Genomic DNA, 26,547 nt, shown 5'->3' with positions numbered 1-26,547 from the left:
TCATGGTACGAGCGGGTGCTCCTGGGATCCCTGCCTGCACCTGGAAACACCTGAGCTCTCTATGTTCTCAAGTCACGCACGGAGGGCAGAGAGGCACCCGGGGAGCCACGGCGGGCTGCAGTCATGGCCCTGGCACTAGAGAAGGACCAGGTACTGGGTCGCCGGGAGGGGCGGGCACAGGGGCAGCCCCCCGGGCTGGGAGGATCCCTGGTGCAGATGGGACGTGCTGGGGGTGCAGGGGAGCCCAGCAGAGGCAGCGCTGGGGTTCGAACCTGGAAGGAGCCCGTGCAGTTTAACAGCCCGCGCCCCACACTCGCTGCTGCTGCTGCTGCTCGTCCCCCGCTGGTTAGAGCCAGAAGCAGGGACTCTTGTGGGTGCGGTGTACGGGGGGGTCAGGCAGAGTCATGGCTCTCACCAGACCGGTCGCTGTTAGAGGGTTTAGAAAACCCAGCAGGCTGGGGGTGGAGGTTAGCAAAGTCTCTGACTGGATGCTGAGTGTTGCGATGGCAGGGTACAGTATATTGCAGGAACACTCGATCCTTCAGCACAGTCTTTGTTGTCATGGCAGTTCAGTGACAGCGTCCAGGCAGATGGTGCTGTTTTTAAAGTTTCTGGAGGGAATGGGCCTTGCTCCGGCCTTTAAGAATTTTGCCAGGACTCAAGGAAAGGAGTGAAGTAGGGGCTAGGAAGGGAGTTTCTTGGTCCTGGCCGGTTTGTAATGGGGGGAGGAGGGGCCCAGCTAGACCTAGGCCATGGACTGAGTTAAATTGTGACAGGCAGGGAGGGTGATTCCTGGGCCATAGGAAGCCCTTTTTGAATAACAAATTTTGAAAAGGTTCTTTTCTGTTTGCTTCTTTTCGGTTCGGCAAACGAAAGCCAAACGGAACCAAAACCCTTTGGATCCCACATCCCTATTACCAGCGCACTCGGCCCTTCTGCGCAGCCCCTGCTCTCTTAGGCCATGTGTGTCACAGGGCCATTGTGGGTTTTGATTCTGAGCACGAGGTTAAGAGTCTTTACATCACTGTGTCTTGTGCAGAGTCCCTGCAGCTGGAGGAGAGGAGGAGGGTGTGGAGGGAGGGAGGCAGCAGGGCTCTGTGTACGGTCAGGGTGGGGAGCGTTGTGTGTAGCAACAGAAAGGTGTCACGTAGCTGGGTACAGCTGTGCCATGGAGCAGAGGACATCTGTAGGGACAGCCTGCCTCCGGCGTCAGGAGGAAACGTCTCATTGAAGGTGATGCAGGGGCAGGATTGAGACAGCAGGTAGTCTCGCCCCCCCCCCCCCTTCTCTCCAGTGTCCAAACATGTCAAGTCTCATGCATCAGGAGGGGGGTCTCATGCTCTCGCACTCTGACCCCCCTCCTCTCACACATGTGGCCGACAGGAGCAGAAATGCAAGGCCCTGTCCGCTAGGGGCTAAAGAAGAGAAGAGGGGCCTTGGGAGGAGTCCATTCCACCATGGCCCGAAGAGAGGGGGAGGCTCTGAGAGTGTGAGTGTATGTGAGAGAGTGAGAGCCTGTGTATGTGAGTGAGGGGGAGAGACAGCCTATGTGTATGAGAGCGAGAATGTTGTGAGAGCATGAGTTTATGTATGAGAATGAGACCCTTTATGCATGTATTCATATGTGTGTGTAAGAGCCTGCATATATGCGAAAGAGAGCCTGTGTGTGTGTGTATGCGTGCGTGTGTGAGTGAGTGTGTGTGAGAGATAAAGTAAGCATGTAGGTGTGTGTGTGAGAACCTGTGTATACAGTATATGAGAGTCTGTGTGTGTGTGTGAGAGAGAGAGCGCGCCTGTATGCATACCTGTGTGTGTGTGTGAGAGAGAGAGAGACCACGGGTGGATTTGTGCGTGTGTGTGGGAGAGAATGTGTGTGTCTGTTGGTGTAGATATGACAGAGGAGAAAGTTTGTGTGCCCTTCAACCCCCCCAACCTCCTTTCCCCTCCCCACTAATTCACAACAATCGCAAGGTGACTGGAAATCAAAAGTTCCCAGATATGGAGAGCGGAGGATTTTTTGCCCTTATTAGTTTTAATTATGGTCTGTTATTTGATGTGCCGCTGTCTGAAATATTTTATTGGTGATTTGTTAATGTTTAAAAATTGTTATAAGCTTTTAACTGTTGGATATGATTGCATTCCTCACCTGTTTTGAAGTATTTATTCTTTTGATTAGTGTGGTCTTCTTATTATTATTCTGATTGATGGTTTATAGTTCTTGATTTTATTGCTCGATGCTTTATGAGGAATTGCACTGTTTGTTTTTTCCATTGTTGCACTGCATACAGAGTCAGGTTTGTGGTTTCCAGTTCAGCTTTTGTCTACAGGTTTCTGTTTATACTGTACTTTGTGGTCTCTTAATTCTGTATTTGGTGAGGGTCTGTCTGTGTTCTTCCAAGTGCCTTTTTTGCTTTTTTTTGCAGGGCAATTCGGCAGTGCATGCAAATATCATATACCTGCTATTTTAAGTGATATCTTTACCTCGGAAAACTGTACTTTGACTCTCTTTTCTCATGTCAAATCTGTTAGAAATATATAATGTTCAGTTGTGTGGGGAGAAGGCCATGGCAAGGTGGGCACGAGGCTGGAAGGTTTGCCCTAATTACCCTTGCGTCGGCCCTGGTTGGGAGTCCCACACGGAAAGGCCACGTGGAGAGAAAGAGGCGGCCATGGCAGTGCCCGCAGCCACACACAGGCAAGTGAGCCTGCAGGAGACTGGGAGGGAGGTGGCTGATGGATTCCCTAAATTGTTGAGCACAGCAATTTCTGACTGACAGGGAAAGCACCATCTGTCTTCCATGGTACAGGGAGCAGACTACAGAGGGTCCAAGACAGCCCAGATTTCTACCTCTCACTCATTGGGACCACCCTTGGCATCTCTGGGTACCCACCTGGAGCTAGTGCCCCCCAGGGGGGAGTCAAAGAACAGGGGCCTGTGGGTGGTTTAGTACAAAAGTCCCTGAGATCTTTACACGGGGGATGTAAGCTCAGCAGCCAGGGCTTTGTTTTTCCCTGGAAAGCCGGAGATCCTGTAATACGCTTCTGGAATATTCCCACGGGGCAGGCGTCAGCCTGCGGCCGCTGCTTTGCCACCGCACCGGATCAGGTTACAGTGCACTGTCTGCCGATGAGAGGCCATGACGGCTGCAGGCAGGGATGGCAGAGAAGGGCTCGGAGACAGCCTGCAGCTCCTCGGCAGGGCAAGGGTCTTTCTGGAGCTCAGCGCCACTTCTTCCAAAACCTTCTGTCCTCAGACTTAGCCAAATGAGCGGAGGGCAGGTCTCTTTTATGTACTGGGCCCCTAAGCAGGGAGCAGGTCTCCTTTACCAGTCCCTTCTGTGCATAGGGCAGGTCTCCTTTAATGTATGGTGCCCCGGAGCACAGGGCAGGTCTCCTGTGTGTACGGTGCCCCTAAGCAGGGGGCAGGTCTCCTTTACCAGTCCCTTCTGAGCATAGGGCAGGTCTCCTTTAATGTATGGTGCCCCGGAGCACAGGGCAGGTCTCTTTTTTGTTATTTGCTTTGAGGTTTGCGCAGTGCTGCAGGTGGGCACTGACAAGGTTTATGAACACTTCATAAAGATGTGTACACCCTGGGAGACAGGGTGTGCCCTAAGCAGTCTCTCTTCCTGGTCTCTGCCTCAGTTGTGCAGACACGGGTGGGCCACGAACCACCCACTTTGAGCTCAGGCCCGCCCAATCAGGGCTACCCGACACCAAACGGGGCCTGAAAACTGGCCACCACGGATTCCTTCATCGCGGTGGCTGAAGAAGGAGAGAGCCCACTGAAGCAAGGCTGCCACCGGAGCCCATCCCCGTGGCAGCGAAAGGGAAGGCCCGCCAGAGCAAGGCTGCTACAGGAGACCATCCCTGCGGTTGTGAAGAAGGGGTTTGGCAGTGAGGCCCGGTGTGTGCGTGTGAGAATGGGAGCCTGGGTGTATATATGTGTGAGAAATGTGTGTGCACGTGAGAATGAGAATGAGAGATTGTGAGTCTGGGTGTTTGAATGTGAGAATGGGAATGTGTGTGTGAAAAAATGGGAACTTGTGTGTGTGAGAATAGTAGCCTGGGTGTGTGCATATGTGTGTAAGAATGGGAGCCTGGGTCATGTGTGTGTGTGTGTGTGTGTGTGTGTGAGAGAGAGAGAGAATGGGAGCCATGTGTGCAGGTAAGAATGGGAACCTGTTTTGTTTGTGTGGGTAAGATTAGGAGCCTGGGTTGTTTGTGACATATATGTGAGAATAAAAGCCTGGGTGTGTGCATATGTGTGTAAGAATGGGAGCCTGGGTGTTTTGTGTGTGTTTGTGAGAGAATGTGAGCCGGGTGTTTGTGTATGTGTAAGAATGGGAGCCATGTGTGCAGGTAAGAATGGGAGCCTGTTTTGTTTGTGTGGGTAAGATTAGGAGCCTGGGTGTTTGAGTGAGAGACTGAGCTTGTGTGTGTGGAGGAGCATGTGAGAGAGAGCTTGTGTGTATAAGAGAGTCTGTGAGAGAATGCATGAACTTGTGTGTGTCTGAAAGAGAGGGAAGAAGAGAGAAGAAACAGGAAGAGTGATCCTGGAGAAAGACTGACAGGGGCAAAGTGGAAAAAAGAGACCGGGACCAACTGATTAGAAAAATAAAAAGATCAGACACCAAAGGGAAAAAAACAATTATTTTGATTTTTTTAGTAATTGGGGTGTGTGCATTTCTTATATTTTTGTATTTTGCTCTTTAGAGCGCCACTGTTCAGAGTCTGGTTTCTCAGGCTTTCTGTTTCGGTTTTGTGTACATGTTTCTGTTTCTACTTTGTAGTCCCTTATTTCTGTATTAGGTTAAGGGTCGGTCTGTGTGTGTCCGAGGCGCAGTATTGCTGCTAGCGTGGAGTTTCTCTCTGGGGATTTATAGCAGTCAGGCTTGTTCTGTTACCCCAATAGGTGGTGTATTAAGGTTCTAGGGCCTGGTGTAGTATTTGCATTGCTGCTTTTTCATAAGATTGCTGTTATTTGAGTCCTGAGAGTCCGTGCTGTTATGATATGCTAGGGCAAGGTTCTTGGTGCTTTTTTTACAATTTCTTTTTTGCAGGGGTTTGTGTTACTTCACAAAATGTTTAGCAGTGGAGGAAGTCTTTTTTTAAATTTTTTTTTTCTGAGTTGACTCCAGAATTTGAATATAGTTTCTTTCATGTTAGGTTGCAATGTGAACTATCGTAGTTTTGCTCTGCTCCTGTTCTCATGATTATTGCTATTTTATTGTAGTTATGGTGATCTCTGCCTTTCTGGAAAGAGGATTCGTGAACGAAATACGTTGATATTTGTTTTATGACATCATCTGATGTTTATGTGTTCTTGGCTTTTTACATGAAATTCTTGTGTATTTATAAACTGCAATAAATATAAAATAAATGAATACAGATTGGTAAGGAATTTTTAATGTCGGTAAGTGCTTGCAATAACTGAGTTCAAATAGTCTAAAAGGTTTCACTCATGATGCATAAGGGCTGTTGTAGACTATTTAGAAACCCATTGTAAGATGCAGGCTAAGGCATTATTTATCAATAAGAGTACAATTAGTAGGGTTCAGACCTGTGTGCCTGCAGCCCACGCATGTTAACCTTGGGCCCACCCAAAAAGTCAGTTCTGGCTCCGCCACTGCTCTGCCTGCTGCCTCCAGCACAGTCCAGCAGTGGGAGCCACCATCTCCCAGACCCACTCACGTTCCCCAGTTCTTCCCTCCGCAGAGCTGGGAGGGCTCCTGGGAATCCATCATCTCCCAGACCTGCTCCTGTCTCCCAGACCCGCTAACGCACTCCTACCCTTCTCTCCCCAGAGCTGGATCCCCAAGCTGTTTAGAAAGAAAACCTGCACCACCTTTATCGAGGCCACGGAGACCAAGGGGTGAGTCCTGAATGGGGCCACGTGCTCCCTCCATCCTTCCTTCCCCGCCTCACCTCTCTCCAGCCTTGGGTGCTGGGGGGAGGCCTCTCTGCTTCATAGTGCAAAGACAGACAGACAGACAGGCCTCAGGTAGGCGGAAGGAGAGAGAGAGAGGGAGTTAATCTGAACTCCATCCCTCTTCACTACCTCCATCGGTGTCTTCCTCATCCCCACTCGGCGATCACCTGCTTATTCTGGGGTTAGTTTTGTAACAGCGAGCTTAACGGAGTTGGTAAATGCATGCGTAAAATACCCCAGAGCTCAGAGTGCACTTCCGCGCTTAATCGGACACCTCTACTAATGTACAAGGAGTCAACAGTCAGCTCCCCCCCCTCCCCCCTACAGGTTACCCCTGCTAAATCATTCTCAGGGCAAGCCCGACCTGGGGATGCATCTGCTCGCTCTGGGCAAACTTGTGCATGGTGGAGGATTTTGGGAAAAGGCCATTAAGCGGGAGACCTGCGGCCTACCCTGGGCCCTTACTGGAAATGACAAAATGGATGATTCTCCGGAGGAAAAATCAGCGCAAATTCCAATTTTCCCGAAATAATCAAGAAACAGATCTCACCCTGTGCAGTGCACATCTGGCAGCCTTACATTTTGTCCATCAGACCGCTCTGAGCATTGTTTTGGAAAGACGGGTTTAAAAGTTATAAATCAAATCAGCCATAAAGATGACACAAGAAAATAACTCTTAAGACCTTGCATGCAATAAAGACAACCCATAAGAACATCAGAACATGCCATGCTGGGTCAGACCAAGGGTCCATCAAGCCCAGCATCCTGTTTCCAACAGAGGCCAATCCAGGCCATAAGAACCTGGCAATTACCCAAACTCTAAGAAGATCCCATGCTACTGATGCAATTATTAGCAGTGGCTGTTCCCTAAGTCAGCTTAATTAATAGCCGTTAATGGACTTCTCCTCCAAGAACTTATCCAATCCTTTTTTTAAACACAGCTACACTAACTGCACTAACCACATCCTCTGGCAACAAATTCCAGAGTTTAATTGTGCGTTGAGTGAAAAAGAATTTTCTCCGATTAGTCTTAAATGTGCTACTTGCTAACTTCATGGCGTGCCCCCTAGTCCTTCTATTATCCAAAAGAGTAAATAACCGATTCACATCTACCCGTTCTAGACCTCTCATGATTTTAAACACCTCTATCATATCCCCCCTTAGCCGTCTCTTCTCCAAGCTGAAAAGTCCTAACCTCTTTAGTGTTTCCTCATAGGGGAGCTGTTCCATCCCCTTTATCATTTTGGTTGCCTTTCTCTGTACCTTCACTATCGCAACTATATCTTTTTTGAGATACGGCGACCAGAACCCCCCAGTAAAACTACTATTAAAATTATCTGATAACATCGTACGACTGATCCTCTTATATGGGAGTGAGGTATGGGATCTGTGATTAACCCTAAACTATACAGAATGGGACAGACCCGAAGTAGAAATCCTGCACCTCCAGTTCTGCAAACAGACCCCTTCGTGTCCACAGGAACTCCCCTAGGAACAGGTTTAAAGCAGAACTAGGACACTTCCCCTTATTATTTACCATACAACAAAGAATATTCACATTCAGTAACAGCAACACAAACTCTCTCCACTACCAGGCACTCTGTGACCCAACACAAAACCCTGAAAAAATCACCCTCAGCACCTGCAGAGCAAACCTGCCCCACCATAACAGCACTAACTGCCAGCACTCACACAGCACCAACCCTACCTAGGAAAATGCAGCACTAGGCCCTAGAACCCCAATACACCTCCCACTAGGAAACAGAACCAGCCACTGTGCAAGAGATCCCAGCACAGAACCTCCACACTAGCAGCCTCCCTCACCTCACTCACACACGCAGGACACGGACAGACCCTCACCCAAAACAGAATAAGAATGAGAAAGGTGCAGACAGAAACTGAGCTGGAAACTCCCAGAAGCCCAACTCTGCCTGCAGTGCAGCACCGGAGAAAGAGAAGAGGAAATGCATTTCCTCCTGCACTGAGAAAAGAGAGAGAAAATCCAGGACTTCCCAGCCAGGAAGGAGCAAGAAAAACTGCGTCTGATCCTGGGGGAAAGAGGAGAAACAGCAGCCAGAGCCTCAGGATCTGTGGGGTCAGAACCGGGATCTGAGCAGGGACAATCTGAACCAGCACCAGAACTGATTTTTCTGTCCCTTTCCATTCTGGACTGTGGAATTCTTTCCTTTTTACCGCTGTTATCTGTTATTTTGGCTTCAGGTGACAGGCTGGGAAAGGGTTTTGCCTGGTGCTTGCCTGTGACGCTGTGCTGTGTCCCTGCTCCCTGCATGTGGCGCCCCAGAGGACCCTCTCCCTCCTGCTCCTGAGTGCAGCAAGGCTCGGGCTGATTCCGTGACCGTGGAACTGCTGCTGGCTCTCGTTAACTCCTGCCCCTTTCTCTCTTCCCGCGGCCGCGCAGGGTGGCGCAGGTGTGCCAGTGCGGGAGCCCCAGGAACGCGCACGTGTCTGTGGCAGTGGAGGATAACTTCGGAGCCGCCATAGTCAGTAAGTGGAACTCGGCTGAGCACACCACGGAGGAGCCCACGGATGCGTACGGGGTCGTGGAGTTTGTGGGCGCAGGAAAGAAGCACAGCAAGGTAAGGAGATGGTGTGCATGTGGGTTGGATGAAGTAAAGCTCTGTCATCCCGCAGAGCTGGGAAGCATTGCCCACGCTCTGCCCCCATGCCCTCCCCCAGCCTCCTCTGTGAATTTTCACAGCTGGGCAGCAGTGCCCATGCCCTCTCCGCTGACCTCTGTCACATCTCATGGCCTGTGTGTGTCTCCATCCCTCTCCTTCCCTCCTCTGTGTGTGCACGTCTCTCTCTCACTCTCTGTGTTTTCCCCTCTGCCCTCCTCCTCTCTTCCGTGAATGGCAGCGATGCAGTCCTCCGTGGGCTGCCGGTATTAACACAGGGGCAAATACACTGCCACGTCCTAGGGCCTCTGCTCGAAGGCGCACGCTGCTGCCCAGAATAAGCTCCCGTCACGTCGGCAGTGAAACAGGGCAGCCCTGCTTGTGCACGGCTGCCTGGCACCCACCGTTGAGGTGGCCCCCCCGGCTCCGTCCTAGCAGCTTGACCCACTTCTGCTTTGGGTTTCCTGCTTTTCTCAGGAGGAAAGAGAATTGCAGAAGCCAGGCTGGATCAGCTTCTTCAGGTTGACCCCCTAGTGGTGTCCACCTCAGACGAGTGCTTCAGGGGTCCTTCCCTCTTATGGCCATCAGAATGATCAAGTTACGTACAACTGGAGCAAAGCTTTCTTCTCCTCCCCCCACCCCCCCCCCCCCCCCCCATCCTTGTCCCCTCATCAGCCTCCAGTTGACATAAAACTACAGTCCCCAGAATGCTCTGCAGCAGGAGGTTCAAAGTCCCAGGATCCAAGAGAGTGACTGGCACCTGCATTTCCCTTTTTTGGCTAGTGGATGGCCTGGGGAGCCTGATCGGAAAGCCTCCAGCACAGGCCTGGGCCATACGCCAACGTGCGTCTCCTGCCAGCCAGGACCCGTCACAGGGAGATACCGTGCGCCGGGGACGGGAGGGAGGGAGGGGTGGGGTTATTGTCTTATTTTAAATATTGGGACAGGAGTGGGTTGGGGGGGGGGGGGAGGGCAGGGGGGAGAGCTGCGTCTCCACCTCTCCCTGTGTATCCTGATCCTGCTCTTCTTCCTCTTCTCCCCGCACCCCCCCACCCCTCCCCCACAGTTCATCCGCCTCTCCAATGAGACGGACTCCTCCATGGTGTACAGCCTCATCACCCAGCACTGGCGCATCCCCCCACCCAACCTGGTGGTGTCTGTGGTGGGGGGCGAGGGGGCAGTCCACATGCACTCCTGGTTGAAGGACATCCTACGCAAGGGGCTGGTGAAAGCTGCCCAGAGCACAGGTCAGAGGCTAGACTGGAGGGGGGGGGGGGGAGAGGACCTCCTCTGGCTATGCTGTGGGGTGTGGTATCTACCTGTACAGGTGTGGAGGGGGAGGAGCGTGGTAAAGGGGGAGGAGTTAAAGGTTAACCATTCCTAATTTTGGTCATCCCTGCAGAGACCGGGAGAAGGGGGTATCTCACCCTCCCACCCCCCCCCCCCCCCCCCGGCTCTGTGGCAATCTCCCTTCCTGCACCTCCTGTGCACCAGGGCAGCCTGCTGCGGGCTCTCTCTCTCTCACACGTCCCATTTTTCCTCCTCTCCTCTCTTGGCCGCAGGTGCCTGGATCATGACGGGAGGGCTGCAGGTCGGCATCGGCAAGTACGTAGGGGAAGCGGTCCGCGACCATGCCACGGCCAGCACCAACAACAAAACCAAAGTGGTGGCCATGGGCATCGCCCCGTGGGGCGTTGTCAGCAACCGGGACAGCTTAATCAACCCCAAGGTAAAGGCTGAAGTCGCCCACTGCCTGCGACCCTTGACACTGTGACTGGGGCACTGCTGGGAGGAAGCTCACACTGCTGGAGCACCTCCAGGGCACTGCTGGGAGGAAGCTCACACGGCTGGAGCACCTCCAGGGCACTGCTGGGAGGAAGCTCACACTGCTGGAGCACCTCCAGGGCACTGCTGGGAGGAAGCTCACACGGCTGGAGCACCTCCAGGGCACTGCTGGGAGGAAGCTCACACGGCTGGAGCACCTCCAGGGCACTGCTGGGAGGAAGCTCACACGGCTGGAGCACCTCCAGGGCACTGCTGGGAGGAAGCTCACACGGCTGGAGCACCTCCAGGGCACTGCTGGGAGGAAGCTCACACGGCTGGAGCACCTCCAGGGCACTGCTGGGAGGAAGCTCACACGGCTGGAGTACCTCCAGGGCACTGCTGGGAGGAAGCTCACACGGCTGGAGCACCTCCAGGGCACTGCTGGGAGGAAGCTCACACTGCTGGAGCACCTTCAGGGCACTGCTGGGAGGAAGCTCACACTGCTGGAGTACCTCCAGGGCACTGCTGGGAGGAAGCTCACACTGCTGGAGCACCTCCAGGGCACTGCTGGGAGGAAGCTCACACTGCTGGAGTACCTTCAGGGCACTGCTGGGAGGAAGCTCACACTGCTGGAGTACCTCCAGGGCACTGCTGGGAGGAAGCTCACACGGCTGGAGCACCTCTAGGGCACTGCTGGGAGGAAGCTCACTCTGCCAACTGGAGACCAGCGCTGCAAGCTGACAGGATGAGTGACGGGTTGGTTGGGGGTCCCGTCGTGTGCCCATAACAACTCCATACATCTGAGCCTCATGGATTCAAATCCTATCCCAGGCATCTCTCTCTCCCCCTCCCTGCCCCCACGGAGATTAGAAGTACCTGTGATGGGGGAGGGGGAGAAAGCTGCTGCCCTGGGCCGCTGTTTCTCCTCTTCTTATTCTGGGGGCCCCTCTTTTTTGCAGGGTTCGTTTCCCGCCAGATATTACATGGAGAACATGGACGGCCCCTGCTTTTCCCTGGATAATAACTACTCTGCCTTCCTGCTGGTGGATGATGGGACGCGGCAGCGGATGGGAGGGGAGACAGTCTTCCGTGCTCGGCTGGAGGAGCACATCTCACACCAGAAGACGGGGATCGGAGGTGAGCGGGCCCCGGGGAACGGACAGAGGATGAAGGCGAGCACTCCAGCCCTTCTGTTGGAAGTGATGCATGAGGCTTTGCTGCTGCTGTTTTTTTCTCCGCTGTTGCCATTTTGACGCTATTGCTGCTTTTTTGCCGCCGCTACGTTTCACCAGCGCTGTGTCTCTTGCAGGCAAGGGCAGTATTGAGATCCCGGTGCTGTGTATGCTGATTGCAGGGGATGCCCAAATGCTGACGGTAAGGCACACAGCACAGAGAAGCAAAGGGGTGCGGACAATCCCTAAAGAAGTTACAGTCTGAGTGGATACCTGAGGCAATGCCTTCCCAAGGTCACAAGGCGTGTTGGGGGGGGGGGGGGAGGGGATTTGAACCACTAGTCCACTCTTTCAAGGTAGGCGTTGTCAGTGAAACTCATCACCAGGGGCTGAACAGCAGGATATATTTTGAGAGTGTTTGACTCCCAGACTTTCTGAAGGGCATCTGAGAAATGAAGGATGAAAAGCTGGTGGCACATGAGACAGGCAGACACTTTCAGGCAGATGGCGAGAAGCCAGTGACTCCAGCACTCTCTGACTGACCTGCCTCACCCTCTCTACTTCCCCCAGCGGGTGTACAAAGCTACCAAGAACACCATCCCTTGCCTGCTGGTGGCAGGGTCAGGCGGGGTCGCAGACTGCTTGGCAGAGATCCTGGAGGAGGCGCTGACCCTGGAAGCTGTCCGGCCACTAGTGGAGGAGAAGCTAAAACAGTACTTCCCACAGGAGAGTGGCTCCAAGCTGGCCGATCAGGTAAGTGTGCAAGGCACAGAGTGATTCCAGCCAATAGCGCCAGTCTGGAATACAGCAACCGGTGCTCTGCCGGCCCATATGGGGTCTGTGGACCCTGTACTCTATACAGGCCGGATACAGTAACCGGTGCTCTGCCGGCCCATATGGGTTCTGTGGACCCTGTACTCTATACAGGCCGGATACAGTAACCGGTGCTCTGCCGCCGGCCCATATGGGTTCTGTGGACCCTGTACTCTATACAGGCCGGATACAGTAATCAGTGATCTTCCAGCTCAAATGGATCCTGATGTATAACAACGTTTGGTAATTCTTACTTGAGTGGAAGTAGTCAGAGGCCACTATCTGATTATTCTTTGTCCAGTGAACCCAGTCTAGAGTGCCCTGAGCTCTTATGAGCCACGTGAGTGGTCTGTGGCAGAATAAGGGTTGGCTGAGGCTGTTGTGTGCACTCCCGCAGGGTGAAAGCCTCCATCCTTTGTGTTCCCACTGTGGCTTAGGTCTTCATATGCTTTCTTTCTCTCCCCCCAGGTGGAACAGATCCTAGCGAACCGAGAGCTGGTGACAGTATACTCGCATCAGGACGGGATGGAAGAGTTTGAGACCGTCATCTTGAAAGCCCTGGTGAAAGGCGAGGCTTTTGTCTTCCTTGGGATTGTGGAGAGCTTTCTCCTGCCTCAGTGCCTTCCTCCCTATGGTTGTAATGGAGTTTGACGGGTTTTCTTTGCTTCTCATGTTTAGCGTGTAAGAAGCAGAGCAGTGATGCTGTGGAGTACCTGGATGAGCTAAAGTTGGCTGTAGCCTGGAACCGCGTGGACATTGCGAACACTGAACTCTTTCATGGAGATATCCAGTGGAAGGTGAGTCTGTGGGGAGGGGGTCACTAGGGCTTGGTGACATCAGGGTCTAGGGAGAGAGGTCACCATAGTCTGTGGGAACAGGGAGAGCTTACCAAGAGTAGGGGTGGTGTTGAGATTTCAGTTTTGGGGTGAACCAGTTGTTGAGGTAATGGTTAATATTACTGTTGAGTCTGATGCCAGGGTTAGGGATGAGACTGGGATTGAGGTTAGAGTGCAGATCAAGATAGAAGTTAAGGTTTGGATTAGGATTGGGATTAAAATTGGAGTTGGGGATTGGGATTAAAGATACTTTTTGGGGTTGTGGTTAGTGTTGGGGGTTAGGGGCAAGGACGAGACTGGGGATAGAGTTTGGGTCAGGACTGAGGTTGGGTTTGAGGTCAAGGTTGGGGTTTGGATTCTGGTTGGTGTTAGTGCTTATGGTAAGGATTAGGGTTAGGTGTAGGGTTAAGACTGAAGTTGCTGTTGGGTTTAGGGGTTAGAGTTAAGAATGAGATTGGGGTTAGGGTCTGGTCTGAGGGTGGGTTGTAAATTAGGCACTGGGTTTGGATTAGGGTTGACTTGAAGACAGTTTAGGGTTTATGATTAGGATTGAGGTTGGGGCTAGGCTGTGGTTAAGGTTAGGGTTGTAGATAGGGTAAGGGTCAATGGGTTTGGATTAATGGGGATGAGGCTTTTGTAGATGTTGGGGTTTGTGGTCAAGATTGAGGTTGAATTTGAAGTGGAAATTTGTGCGGAGTTTGGATTATGATTGAGTTGAGTGTTACAGTTTACAGTTTCGGATAGGTATGAGGGTGAGATTTGGACCAGGGCTGTGGTTAGTTTCCTGGTTGGGATATAGGGTTAGCATCAAGGCTGGAGTGGCCTATTGGGGGATTGGGCATCCTCCGGTGGGCCGATCGCTCTGATCATGTGGTCTGGTCACGTGGACAGTCTCGCTCGGCAGACGACGAGGTATCTTCTGGGTCGGTTTGGGGGAAAATCCCCAGGCCGATCTTTACCCGGAATCCGCCCCGGTTAGCATAGTAAGTAAGGTCTAAGGGTTTACGCTTATGGTTGTGGTAAAGAATAGAGTTGAAGATGAGTTTAGGGTTCAGCTGGGGTTTAAGAGTGCAGGATCTATGAGGAACTGGTTTATTTGATGGAAGAGGTTATTGCGTTGGATGACTGGGAATTATCTCCTACATCTTCTCTTTTCCTGTGTTTCTCTTATTCTCTCTGCCTCTCTCATTTCTTGTTGCCCACCAACCATCTCTCCCAATTCCTCTCCGTCTGTGTCCTACCTTCCCTCCTTCATCTGTCACCTGCTCTGTCTCTCTTTGGCTCTCTAACCTCTTTTTCCTGCCATCTTGGTGCCTCTCCATTTCCCTTCGCTGCTCTCTCTTTCCTCTGGCTGCAGGCCAGTGACCTGGAGGACACCCTGACGGACGCGCTGATCAATGACAAGACGGACTTTGTGAAGCTTTTTCTTGAGAACGGCATGAACCTGGTGGACTACCTGACGTACGGGCAGCTGGAGGAGCTCTACAGCTCCGTGTCCGAGAGCAGCGTGCTGTGCCAGCTGCTGGAGCACAAGCAGGAGGAGCGGCGGGAGGTTGGCAAGCTCCACCATCTCGAGTACCTGCCGGTGGAGACCTGCAGCAAGGGGAGAGACTTCAAACTCTTCGAAGTAGCCAAGGTCCTGCGGGAGCTGCTGGGGGACATTTGCTCCCCCTTCTACAGCAAACAGCTGGACAGCTTCAAGACGCAGAGCAGCAGGAAGTTATCTGCCGTAAGGGAGAAGGGAGTCTGGGAAGGGCTGCACGGGACACACGGGGGGGGGGGGAGGGGGGGGAACCTCGCCCCCTGCCTTTGCAGGGACGGGCAGCCCCCACCCTCCTCCCTCGATTCAGGAGGAGGGGTTGAAGTGGTTGGGCTCCCCTCCCTATCCCAGGCATCCCCTCCCTATCCCAGGCATCCATCCCGTGTGCACCAACCTCAGGATACAGAGTGAAGGGCTGGAGGGGGGTGGGTGGGGGGGTCTCCTTCCCTCCGCCCGGGTCTTGGAAGGCAGGTGCTCTGGGTGGGCTAACCTTCCCCCTTCTCACAGGTTTCTCCTCGCGCCCTAGGCTAAAGCTCCCGTGGGTCCTGTCCAGATGCTGCGGTACGAGACTCAGAAATCGTCCATGCCCTGGCTGGATCTCTTTATCTGGGCCATCCTGCAGAACCGCAAGGAGATGGCAGTCTACTTCTGGGAGATGGTGAGTGGCCAGCCCAGGGACCGCCCTCAGGAGAGGGGGGTCCAGGTCGGCGGTGCTGTGGCCGTCTGTGTAAGGGATGCTCACAGTCGGAGGGGCGCGAGAGGCAGGCCCCTCCCCCCCTGCCTTGGGTGGTTACTGAAACGGGCGTCTCTGTTCCAGGGTTCTGACTCGGTAGCGTCTGCACTGGCGGCCAGCAAGATCCTGCAGGAGCTGGCTCGGCTCTCACTGGAGGCAGAGGAGGCTTTGGCCATGAGGGAACTGGCTGGGACCTTTGAGCAGCTGGCCATAGGTAGGAAACGGGCCCTGCCCGCCTGGCGCACACCTTCAGTCTCTCAAGGTCCAAGTCACTTTGCTGCTCGTACTATTCGGCTTCTATGATACCGAAATAATGCATAAAAGAGTAGGAGGAAAGAATTAACCAGTTCAGAATTGGGTTCCTGGCTCTGGTGCTGGCCCAGACTGTCTGCTCCTAATTTCTTCATCTTTTCCTTTCATATTAAACTTGATGTGCTGCTAAACGTAAACACGCTCTACGTGGTGGCAGGGACCCCGCAGATCCTGCGGCTCCGGCTGCTGTTTCTCCTCTTTCCCCCAGGATCAGACGCAGGTTGTCCTGCTCCTTCCTGGCTGGGACGTCCTGGATTTTCTCTCCCTCTTTTCTCAGTGCAGGAGGAAATGCATTTCTGCTTCTCTTTCTCCGCTGCTGCACTGCAGGCAGAGTTGGGCTTCTGGGGGTTTCCAGCTCAGTTTCTGCCTGCACCTTTCTCTTTCTTATTCTGTGTTGGCTGAGGGTCTGTCCGTGTCTTGCGTGTGTGCATGAGGTGAGGGAGGCTGCCAGCGTGGAGGTTCTGGGCAGGGATCTCTCGCAGCCCGGTCGGTTCTGTTTCCCTATAGGAGGTGTATTGGGGTTCTAGGGCCCGTGCTCCCTTTTCCTAGGTAGGGTTGTTGTTGTGTGAGCCCTGGCAGTTAGTGCTGTTATGGTGGGGCAGGTTTGCTCCGCAGGTGCTGGGGTTGTTTTTGCAGGGTTTTGTGTTGGGTCACAGAGAGTCTGGGAGTGGGGAGAGTTTGTGTCATTGTTACTGAGGTGATTTGCGTCTCTGTGCCTCTCTCCCTGTTCTGACACCCTGCATTCTCTCTTACTCTGATTATCTACCAGGCGTCTTTAACGAATGCTACAGGAACAGTGAGAGCCGGGCCTTTCGGCTGCTGGTGAGATGTTCTGGGAGGTGGCAAGGGGCAACTTGCCTGCAGCTTGCGTATGAAGCTGATGCCAGAAATTTCTTTGCACAGGATGGGGTGCAGGTAAGGAGTGCTGTGCACATCCTGTTCGGTGCAGTAAGACAGCTGACCTTTCAAAATGTGAGCTAACCTCTCTGACTCTGGCCTCTCCCCTCAGTGCATGCTGACGGAGAACTGGTGGGGACAGATGGAGCAGAACACCCCTGTCTGGAAGCTGATCCTCACCTTCTTCTGCCCTCCTCTCATCTACTCTGAACTCATCCATTTCAAGTGAGTGATAGACTCTGATATTGCTCACCATGAAGGGAGGTGGCAGCATGGCTGAGGGATGCGAGAAAGAGGATGTATTCCCAGGGCACTGCTGGGAGGAAGCTCACACCGAGGACGTCCTGTCCCCTGACATTAACAGGGCACTGCTGGGAGGAAGCTTATACTGAGGACATGCCATCCCTTGACACTAATAGGGCACTGCTGGGAGGAAGCTCACACTGAGGACATGCCATCCCTTGACACTAATAGGGCACTGCTGGGAGGAAGCTCACGCTGAGGGCGTCCTGTCCCCTGACATTAACAGGGCACTGCTGGGAGGAAGCTCACACTGAGGGCGTCCTGTCCCCTGACATTAACAGGGCACTGCTGGGAGGAAGCTCACACTGAGGGCGTCCTGTCCCCTGACATTAACAGGGCACTGCTGGGAGGAAGCTCACACTGAGGACATGCCATCCCTTGACACTAATAGGGCACTGCTGGGAGGAAGCTCACGCTGAGGGCGTCCTGTCCCCTGACATTAACAGGGCACTGCTGGGAGGAAGCTCACGCTGAGGGCGTCCTGTCCCCTGACATTAACAGGGCACTGCTGGGAGGAAGCTTATACTGAGGACGTCCTGTCCCCTGACATTAACAGGGCACTGCTGGGAGGAAGCTCACACTGAGGACGTCCTGTCCCCTGACATTAACAGGGCACTGCTGGGAGGAAGCTCACACTGAGGACATGCCATCCCTTGACACTAATAGGGCACTGCTGGGAGGAAGCTCACACTGAGGACATGCCATCCCTTGACACTAATAGGGCACTGCTGGGAGGAAGCTCACGCTGAGGGCGTCCTGTCCCCTGACATTAACAGGGCACTGCTGGGAGGAAGCTCACACTGAGGACGTCCTGTCCCCTGACATTAACAGGGCACTGCTGGGAGGAAGCTCACACTGAGGGCGTCCTGTCCCCTGACATTAACAGGGCACTGCTGGGAGGAAGCTCACGCTGAGGGCGTCCTGTCCCCTGACATTAACAGGGCACTGCTGGGAGGAAGCTCACGCTGAGGACGTCCTGTCCCCTGACATTAACAGGGCACTGCTGGGAGGAAGCTCACACTGAGGACATGCCATCCCTTGACACTAATAGGGCACTGCTGGGAGGAAGCTCACACTGAGGACATGCCATCCCTTGACACTAATAGGGCACTGCTGGGAGGAAGCTCACACTGAGGACATGCCATCCCTTGACACTAATAGGGCACTGCTGGGAGGAAGCTCACACTGAGGACATGCCATCCCTTGACACTAATAGGGCACTGCTGGGAGGTAGTTTGCTTTGCTGATCTCACTGACCCTGTCTAACCCCTCTCCCTGGGGGATTCCTTCTCTGCTCATAGGATAATGGAGGAAGAACGGACACCGGACCCGTGCGAAAGGACAGAGATAGAAAGTGCTGACATGGAGGTGAAAACACCCAATCCCGACACCATTGATGGGTGAGGAATGGGTATTTAATGCAGAGAGCTGTGGGCAGAAAAATGAGGGGGATCAGTTGGAGTAATTATGAGGGAGAACAGTGGGGAATTAATGAGGGGGAGCAGCTGGAGTATTTATGAGGGGAGCTGTGTGGAATTAATGAGGGGGAGCAGCTGGAGTATTTATGAGGGGAGCTGTGGGGAATTAATGAGGGGGAGCAGCTGGAGTATTTGAGGGAGAACTGTGGGGAATTATTGAGGGGAGCAGCTGGAAGATTTATGAGGGGAGCTGTGAGGAATTAATGAGGGGGAGCAGCTGGAGTATTTATGAGGGGAGCTGTGGGGAATTAATGAGGGGGAGCAGCTGGATGATATGAGGGTAGCTGTGTGGAATTAATAAGGGGGAGCAGTTGGAGTATTTATGAGGGAAAAGTTTTGGGAATTAATGAGGGGGAGCAGCTGGAGTATTTATGAGGGGAGCTGTGAGGAATTAATGAGGGGGAGCAGCTGGAGTATTTATGAGGGGAGCTGTGTGGAATTAATGAGGGGGAGCAGCTGGAGGATTTGAGAGGAGCTGTGGGGAATTAATGAGGGGGAGCAGCTGGAGTATTTGAGGGGAGCTGTGTGGAATTAATGAGGGGGAGCAGCTGGAGTATTTATGAGGGGAGCTGTGTGGAATTAATGAGGGGGAGCAGCTGGAGGATTTGAGAGGGGAGCTGTGTGGAATTAATGAGGGGGAGCAGCTGGAGTATTTGAGGGGAGCTGTGTGGAATTAATGAGGGGGAGCAGCTGGAGTATTTATGAGGGGAGCTGTGAGGAATTAATGAGGGGGAGCAGCTGGAGTATTTATGAGGGGAGCTGTGAGGAATTAATGAGGGGGAGCAGCTGGAGTATTTATGAGGGGAGCTGTGTGGAATTAATGAGGGGGAGCAGCTGGAGGATTTGAGAGGAGCTGTGGGGAATTAATGAGGGGGAGCAGCTGGAGTATTTGAGGGGAGCTGTGTGGAATTAATGAGGGGGAGCAGCTGGAGGATTTATGAGGGGGAGCAGCTGGAGTATTTATGAGGGGAGCTGTGTGGCATTAATGAGGGGGAGCAGCTGGAGTATTTATGAGGGAGAACTGTGGGGAATTATTGAGGGGAGCAGCTGGAGTATTTGAGGGGAGCTGTGTGGAATTAATGAGGGGGAGCAGCTGGAGTATTTATGAGGGAGAACTGTGGGGAATTAATGAGGGGGAGCAGCTGGAGTATTTATGAGGGGAGCTGTGTGGCATTAATGAGGGGGAGCAGCTGGAGTATTTATGAGGGAGAACTGTGGGGAATTATTGAGGGGAGCAGCTGGAGTATTTGAGGGGAGCTGTGTGGAATTAATGAGGGGGAGCAGCTGGAGTATTTATGAGGGGAGCTGTGGGGAATTAATGAGGGGGAGCAGCTGGATGATATATGAGGGTAGCTGTGTGGAATTAATAAGGGGGAGCAGCTGGAGTATTTATGAGGGGAGCTGTGTGGAATTAATAAGGGGGAGCAGCTGGAAGATTTATGAGGGGAGCTGTGGGGAATTAATGAGGGGGAGCAGCTGGATGATATATGAGGGGGAGCTTTCGGCAATTAATGGGTGGAGGAGTCGCTGTGGTATTTGTAAGTGGGGTAGTATGGGTGTACGCTGAACTCCCCTCCACCCCTAGGGACAATTTGCCTGAGGAAATGGATAAGGAGACCATGGAGATGACGGAAGAGAATGGAACAGAACTCTTGGCCCCAAAGCCCATTGAGAAGCCCCCAGAGGAGAACGTGAAGGTGGCCAGGGTCCGGCCATTCTGGCTGCGCCGCTGGAAGCAATTCTGGAGTGCCCCTGTCACGGCTTTCCTGGGCAACGTGGTCATGTATTTCGCCTTCCTGTTTCTTTTCTCCTACGTGCTGCTCCTAGATTTCAAACCAGCACCGCCTGAAGGCCCCTCCACCTCCGAGGGCATCCTCTACTTCTGGATCTTCACCATGGTCTGCGAGGAGATCCGGCAGGGTTTCTTCGTGGGTGCGGCTCCCGTGGCCCAGAAGCTGAAGCAGTACCTGCAGGACTCCTGGAACCACGTGGACATCACCGCGTTGTTACTGTTCATGGTGGGCCTCGGCTGCAGGTGAGGGGGCAGCTCTGGGCACATTTCTCCTTCCCAGACAGTGGGGAGTAAGAAACAGGCAGTCACCCTGAGATTACCATGGATTAGCGGGGGGGCAACTGCACAGTGGGACCGGATGCTCACAAATTTGCTCTCATAAAAACCCTCTTACATGTGAGAATGTTAGAGAGTGAGCAGTACTTTCACTGCTCACTCTCTCACATTCTCACATGTCCATTTACACCTTTACTTCTTTACATACTTTACTTCTTTACATACTTTACTTCTTTACATACTTTACATACTTTACATTCTTTACATACTTTACTTCTTTACATACTTCTTTACCTTTACATATAGTTTTTGTTGATTTATATATTTATCTCTCTCTAATCGTTTCTTAGTTTAAACTCTGTACTGTCTTCCATTGCCCAGGTTTTACGCTCCCTGTTTAATGTAACTTTACTTTCTACCTTGATGTTAATTGGTTCCCCTCAGTTACATTGTAAACCGGTACGATAAGACCTAGTCTTGAGCATCGGTATAGTAAAAGAAACTAAATAAATAAATAAAATAAATAAATAAACTTCTGCCATTCTCCCACCAACACACACTCACTCACTCATGTCTCTCCCTCTTCCATACACACACGCCCACTCACTTTCACACCCATGCTCACTTGCACTCAGCTCTCTCCTACTCCCCTACATACACTCTCAGATCTCTTCTTCCTACACAAATACACACTCACTCACTCACTCTCACAGACTTGCTCATTCATTCTCTCTCCCCGCCCTTTCCAAACACACTAGCAACAGCAAACTCTAACGTGGGCTCCTGGAGCAGCAGCAGGCTCTTCCTTCTCCTCCTGTGCTGCGGAAGTGGACGCTGCCTGTTTCTTACTCCTCGTTTGATGCACGGGCAGGACATGGCAATGTCGATTGGTCAAGGCAAACAGGATGGGGCGGGCAAGTGGCTGGATACAGGAAACAGGCTGTGCAGGAGCAGGTGGTGGCACGAGGGTGCGAAGTTAAGGGTTAAAAAGGTCCGGAGATGGTAGAAATCACTGTCGAGTTCCTCCTTTTCCAGCCGCGCAAGACCAACGACGTTCCTTTCTTCTTTCCGGGTCCAAGCAGATTGCTTTTGCTGCAGCGCCCGAAGATTGCCGGTATTGGCCCGGAGACCCGGTAATTCTTTTAGAATTCCGGAGTCTCCGGGCCAGATCCGGAGAGTTCCCAGGTATGGTGGGAGGCCTGTGCAGTGGCTCCTCTCCCGATGGTTGGTGGGCCTGCTCTGTGACTGCTCTTCAGAGGGTGGGCGGCCTTTTCCGTGACTCCTCTCCTGCTGGTGGGGGCCTGCTCTGTGGCTCCTCTTCTGATGGTGGGGGCCTGCTCCTTTCCTACTCTGTGGCTGCTCTACAGAGGGCCTGCTCTGTGGCTCCTCTCCCGATGGTTGGTGGGCCTGCTCTGTGACTGCTCTTCAGAGGGTGGGCGGCCTTTTCCGTGACTCCTCTCCTGCTGGTGGGAGCCTGCTCTGTGGCTCCTCTTCTGATGGTGGGGGCCTGCTCCTTTCCTACTCTGTGGCTGCTCTTCAGAGGGCCTGCTCTGTGGCTCCTCTCCCGATGGTTGGTGGGCCTGCTCTGTGACTGCTCTTCAGAGGGTGGGCGGCCTTTTCTGTGACTCCTCTCCTGCTGGTGGGAGCCTGCTCTGTGGCTCCTCTTCTGATGGTGGGGGCCTGCTCCTTTCCTACTCTGTGGCTGCTCTTCAGAGGGCCTGCTCTGTGGCTCCTCTCCCGATGGTTGGTGGGCCTGCTCTGTGACTGCTCTTCAGAGGGTGGGCGGCCTTTTCCGTGACTCCTCTCCTGCTGGTGGGGGCCTGCTCTGTGGCTCCTCTTCTGATGGTGGGGGCCTGCTCCTTTCCAGACAGCGGGAGCCCTACTCTGTGGTTGCTCTTCAGAGGGCCTGCTCTGTGGCTCCTACCCCGAGGGGATCTGGCCTGCTCTGTGGCTCCTTGCACGAGGACAGCCAGATCCATGGTTGCAGTTGTAGAAGCTGCCAGTGAAGGCCTGCCCGATTTGTCGCTAAAGCCTGCTCTCTCTCCTCAGGATGTTTCCGGAAACGTTTGAGGCCGGACGGACCGTCCTGTGCTTTGATTTCATGATCTTCACCCTCAGGCTGATTCACATTTTTGCAGTCAACAAACAGTTGGGGCCAAAAATTATCATCGTGAGAAAGATGGTGAGTTGGGGATAAGTGGCAGGGGTAGAAAAAATGGAGGACTAAGGAAGGGGGGGAAGGGATCGTGGATTGCAGGATAGGATACAACCAATGGGCAGGCGGTGGCTGAGACTTGACTTTCTCTATCTTCCTCTGTCCTTTTCCCTCCTCGCTCCTCTGTGTTCCTCCCTCCCGCTCTTTCATCATGTCTCTTTGCAGATGAAGGATGTGTTCTTCTTCCTTTTTTTCCTGGGCGTTTGGCTGATTGCCTATGGTGTGGCCACAGAAGGCCTCCTCCACCCCAGCGACATGCGACTGACCTGGATCTTCCGCCGCGTCTTCTACCGCCCGTACCTGCAAATCTTCGGCCAAATCCCGCTGGATGAGATAGATGGTGAGCATCAGAGGGGTTCTTTTTTGGAATACTTATTTCATTGCTGATTACTTACAAAATACCATCTTGGAAGTCCAGATAAAATGTATTCCCCTCCCAGCACAGCCCCCAGACAGATGGGACAGGATTCCCTCTCTGGAGCTTTCGGGACAGATGGGACATTACTGGCTCCTCACGTAGCCCCCCGATGGGACAGCACCCCTTCCCCTTGCAACCCCTGGACAAACAGAACCTTCCCCATCCCCATCGGATCATAATCTTCTGTCCTCTATCCCATCTCCAGCTGCTCGAATTGCCTCGTCCAACTGCACAGATGACCCGCTGGCCATATTCTTGGAGGAAGCCATGCCCTGCACCAACACTTATGCCAACTGGCTGGTTCTCCTCCTTCTCGTGGTCTTCCTGCTCGTGGCCAACATCCTACTCCTCAACCTGCTCATCGCCATGTTCAGGTACGGACCTGCCCCTGCAGGCATGGTAATAAAGTAGAGTCCGCAGGTTGAGAAAGGAGAGCCTATGGATGGGGAGAACCTATGGATGGCATGGGGCATGGGGATGAAAGCCTCTGGATGAGGAGAGGTGAGGAGAGGTGAAGCTATGGGAGAAGAGTCTGCCAACTGGGAGAGGACATTATAGGTTGGACGGAGGGTGAATCTATAGGATGGGGAGGAGAGTCACTGGAGGGGCAGAAGAACTGTTGAATTCCTTGTTTCAGTTTGCAAACTGCTAGGGATTATAAGGAAAGGAATGGGGAATAAAAGAGAATCTCATAATGCCTCTGTATCGCTCCATGGTGCGACCTCATCTTGAGTATTGCGTGCAGATTCGATTGCCCAGAAGAGCTAGAAAAGGAGCAGGGAAGGGCAACCGAAATGATCTATGGGATGAGAGGCTGTGCAGGTTAGGGTGGACTGGAGAAGAGATGGCTGAGGGGAGATATGATAGAGGTCTATAAAATCAGGAGTGAGGTGGAATGGGTAAACAGAAAATGGTTATTTATTCTTTCAAATCGCGCTGGGACTAGGGGACACTCCATGAAGACAAAAGAAATCGGAGAAAGTATTTTTTTCACACAATGCACTAGGGAAGGCCACTGGTTATCCCAGGGGATGAGCAGGAAAGATTGGACCTATTCTGTGGCATCCTCCCAAGTACTTGTGACCTGGATTGGCCACTGTCAGGGACAAGAAGCTGGACTCCATGGACCTTTGGGCTGACCAAGTATAGCAGTTCTTATGTTCTATGGATGGAGAGGGGAGAGTCTCTGGGTTGGGTGAGATGTTGTGAATGGAAAGGGGATGGGGAGGCCTGGGTCCATGGGCTGGAGATGACAGTCTATAGATGGGGGAGGGAAGCCTGTTGGGTAAGCGGGACAGTCTGCAGATTGGAGGAGAAGAATCTATGGATGGGGATGGGATTTGAGTGCCCAGGCTTGAGTTAGCAGTGGGGATTAGATCTCAATCAGTGTGCACAGGGAGGGAGGATGAATACTCTGCACCGCTGCCTCTGTCCAACTCTAACAGGCTCCATGTGTCCCATCCCCCCCTCGCCTTCTGTCCTCAGCTACACCTTCTCGAAGGTCCAGGGGAACAGCGACATCTACTGGAAGTTCCAGCGTTACAACCTGATCGTGGAGTACCACAATCGGCCCGTGCTGGCTCCCCCCCTCATCATCATCAGTCACATCCACACGTTTATCAAACGCAAGATACGCAAGGTGGAATCCATGAAGGCGAAACACTTCAGTGAGTGTCCCCCAGGGGCCCGTCCATGCTTCTGTCTGGCTCTGTGTGGGTGTATGTTGGCAGTGCTTCAGCTGAAGGGTCTCCCGAACATCTGGATGCGTGTGTGTGTCTCTGTGTGTTGGCAGAGCTGGAGGATAGCAGTTTGCTTGCAGGTGTGCCTGTGCTAGTAGAGGTGGCGCTGGCAGGACCCCAGGGTGCTTACTTGCTTGTGTGGTTCTGTGTGTGTTGGCAGAGCTAGAGCTGACAGGACCCCAGGACAGCAGGATGCTTATCTGGGAAGCAGTGCAGAAGGAGAATTATCTGGTGAACATTGCAAAGCATAAGAGAGACAGTGACTCGGAGCGTCTGCGACGGACATCTCAGAAGTAAGACTGGGGAGGAAGGCTGGGGGGGGGGGGGGGGGGAGGGGCGGGGCAACAGTCTTACTTGTCTCTCCTTTTTGCCTTTTTTTTGTCTTGCAGGGTGGATCAGGCCTTAAAACATTTAACAGAGATCAAGGATCATGACCGGAGGCTAAAACTACTGGAGTCTGAGGTAGGCAGTGTGTGTGGGTGTGTTGCGGTGTAGGGTACTGACTGGACTCTCTCTGCTGTAGTCACACCCACCCCTTTCTTGCAGCTGGAGTACTGCAGCAGTGCCATATCGTGGATGGTGGAGGCTCTGTCCCAGAGCGAAGTCATAAAATGCACTAAACCACCCCCCACTCAAAAGAAGGGTAAGTGCTGGGCATGGGGGCACACAAGACCCTCCCTGATTCTCCCCCCATTCTAAAGGGGGTAAGTGCTGGGGATGAGGTACACATGATCCTATATTTGATTCTTTATCCCCTCCCCTGCCTAGTATCCTCCCCCTTCAATGGGCCCGCTCTCCCTTAGAGTGCCAGCTGTGTACATAGCTCTGTACAGTGTTCTTCCCCCCCCCCCCCAAGCGTCCACAAGCCTGCTGGAAGCTTTGCTAATCCCATCCTATCCATGTCTTTCCTTCACAGACTGAAAAAAAAATGATGCAAAAGATCCTGTGGCCATGGGCGAGAGCATCTGCGACCTCTGGGGGTTGAGAGACACCCAAAACTGACCTCCTCCCCCTCACCCACCATCACATGCAGAGACCCTCCTGCTCCAGACTGTGGCGGCAAATTCAAGTCCAGACCCCTTCCTCCGGGAGAGACAGCTCCGAAGGGACCAGGGCCATCCAGGCACATGCAGACTCTTTGCAGCTAACGCTCCCGAGGTCACTTTTGTAGTTTACATATCTCTGAACTGCAGATGTCTTCATCCTCGGAAAAGCAGACATTTTTCACTTTTGTATATATTAGAATGTCCCGTGGCGAGCTACCTCATGGGCCCGACCCGCTCCGACCCACACCCCGAGGGGCATTACTTCTTCCTTACTGCCCCTGCTTGTGCTGCTCCAGGGCCCATCCAGGGCATTGGCCTCTTTCTAGCTCCTGAGTTACAGTTTACGTTGCCTTACGCTGGACATTGTTTTCCTGGTTTTTTTTAATGATGTGTTTAATAGTAAATTGCAGTGTGTGGATCTTGAGCAGTGCTGGATTTTCTTGGGTAAGGCAGAGGCCAGAGTGCTTGCACAGCAGATTACACGTGCAGTAAGGGAGACATAATGAAACGGGGTGGCAGAAAACGAGCCTAGCTAGTCTGCCCATCCACACCAACCGTTCAGACAAATTCCCACCTGACAGTCATACACACTTGAAATAAAGAATCAACTACACACTTGGCTCTAGTATAATTTTAAATTATATATTT

At 52.9% G+C, this 26,547-nt stretch overlaps 1 protein-coding gene across 1 annotated transcript; it reads left to right on the top strand.

Annotated features, from left to right (window-relative positions):
* On the top strand, nt 1–26,317 carry TRPM4 (transient receptor potential cation channel subfamily M member 4). The gene is made up of 25 exons (XM_029586633.1): nt 1–150; nt 5,805–5,872; nt 8,349–8,526; nt 9,632–9,812; nt 10,128–10,294; nt 11,289–11,466; nt 11,639–11,703; nt 12,072–12,254; nt 12,783–12,882; nt 12,993–13,111; nt 14,508–14,879; nt 15,217–15,348; nt 15,508–15,637; nt 16,505–16,650; nt 16,745–16,857; nt 18,237–18,335; nt 19,999–20,448; nt 22,531–22,663; nt 22,862–23,036; nt 23,320–23,488; nt 24,600–24,781; nt 25,014–25,146; nt 25,243–25,315; nt 25,400–25,496; nt 25,770–26,317. The coding sequence occupies exons 1-25, from the start codon at nt 124–126 to the stop codon at nt 25,772–25,774; spliced, it is 3,675 nt and encodes a 1,224-aa protein (XP_029442493.1). The 5' UTR covers nt 1–123; the 3' UTR covers nt 25,775–26,317.
* Nucleotides 26,318–26,547: the final 230 nt, after the last annotated feature.

The sequence above is a fragment of the Rhinatrema bivittatum genome, unplaced genomic scaffold (assembly GCF_901001135.1).
Source record: "Rhinatrema bivittatum unplaced genomic scaffold, aRhiBiv1.1, whole genome shotgun sequence".
NCBI lineage: Eukaryota > Metazoa > Chordata > Amphibia > Gymnophiona > Rhinatrematidae > Rhinatrema > Rhinatrema bivittatum.
This window is presented reverse-complemented; position numbering and strand designations above follow the sequence as displayed.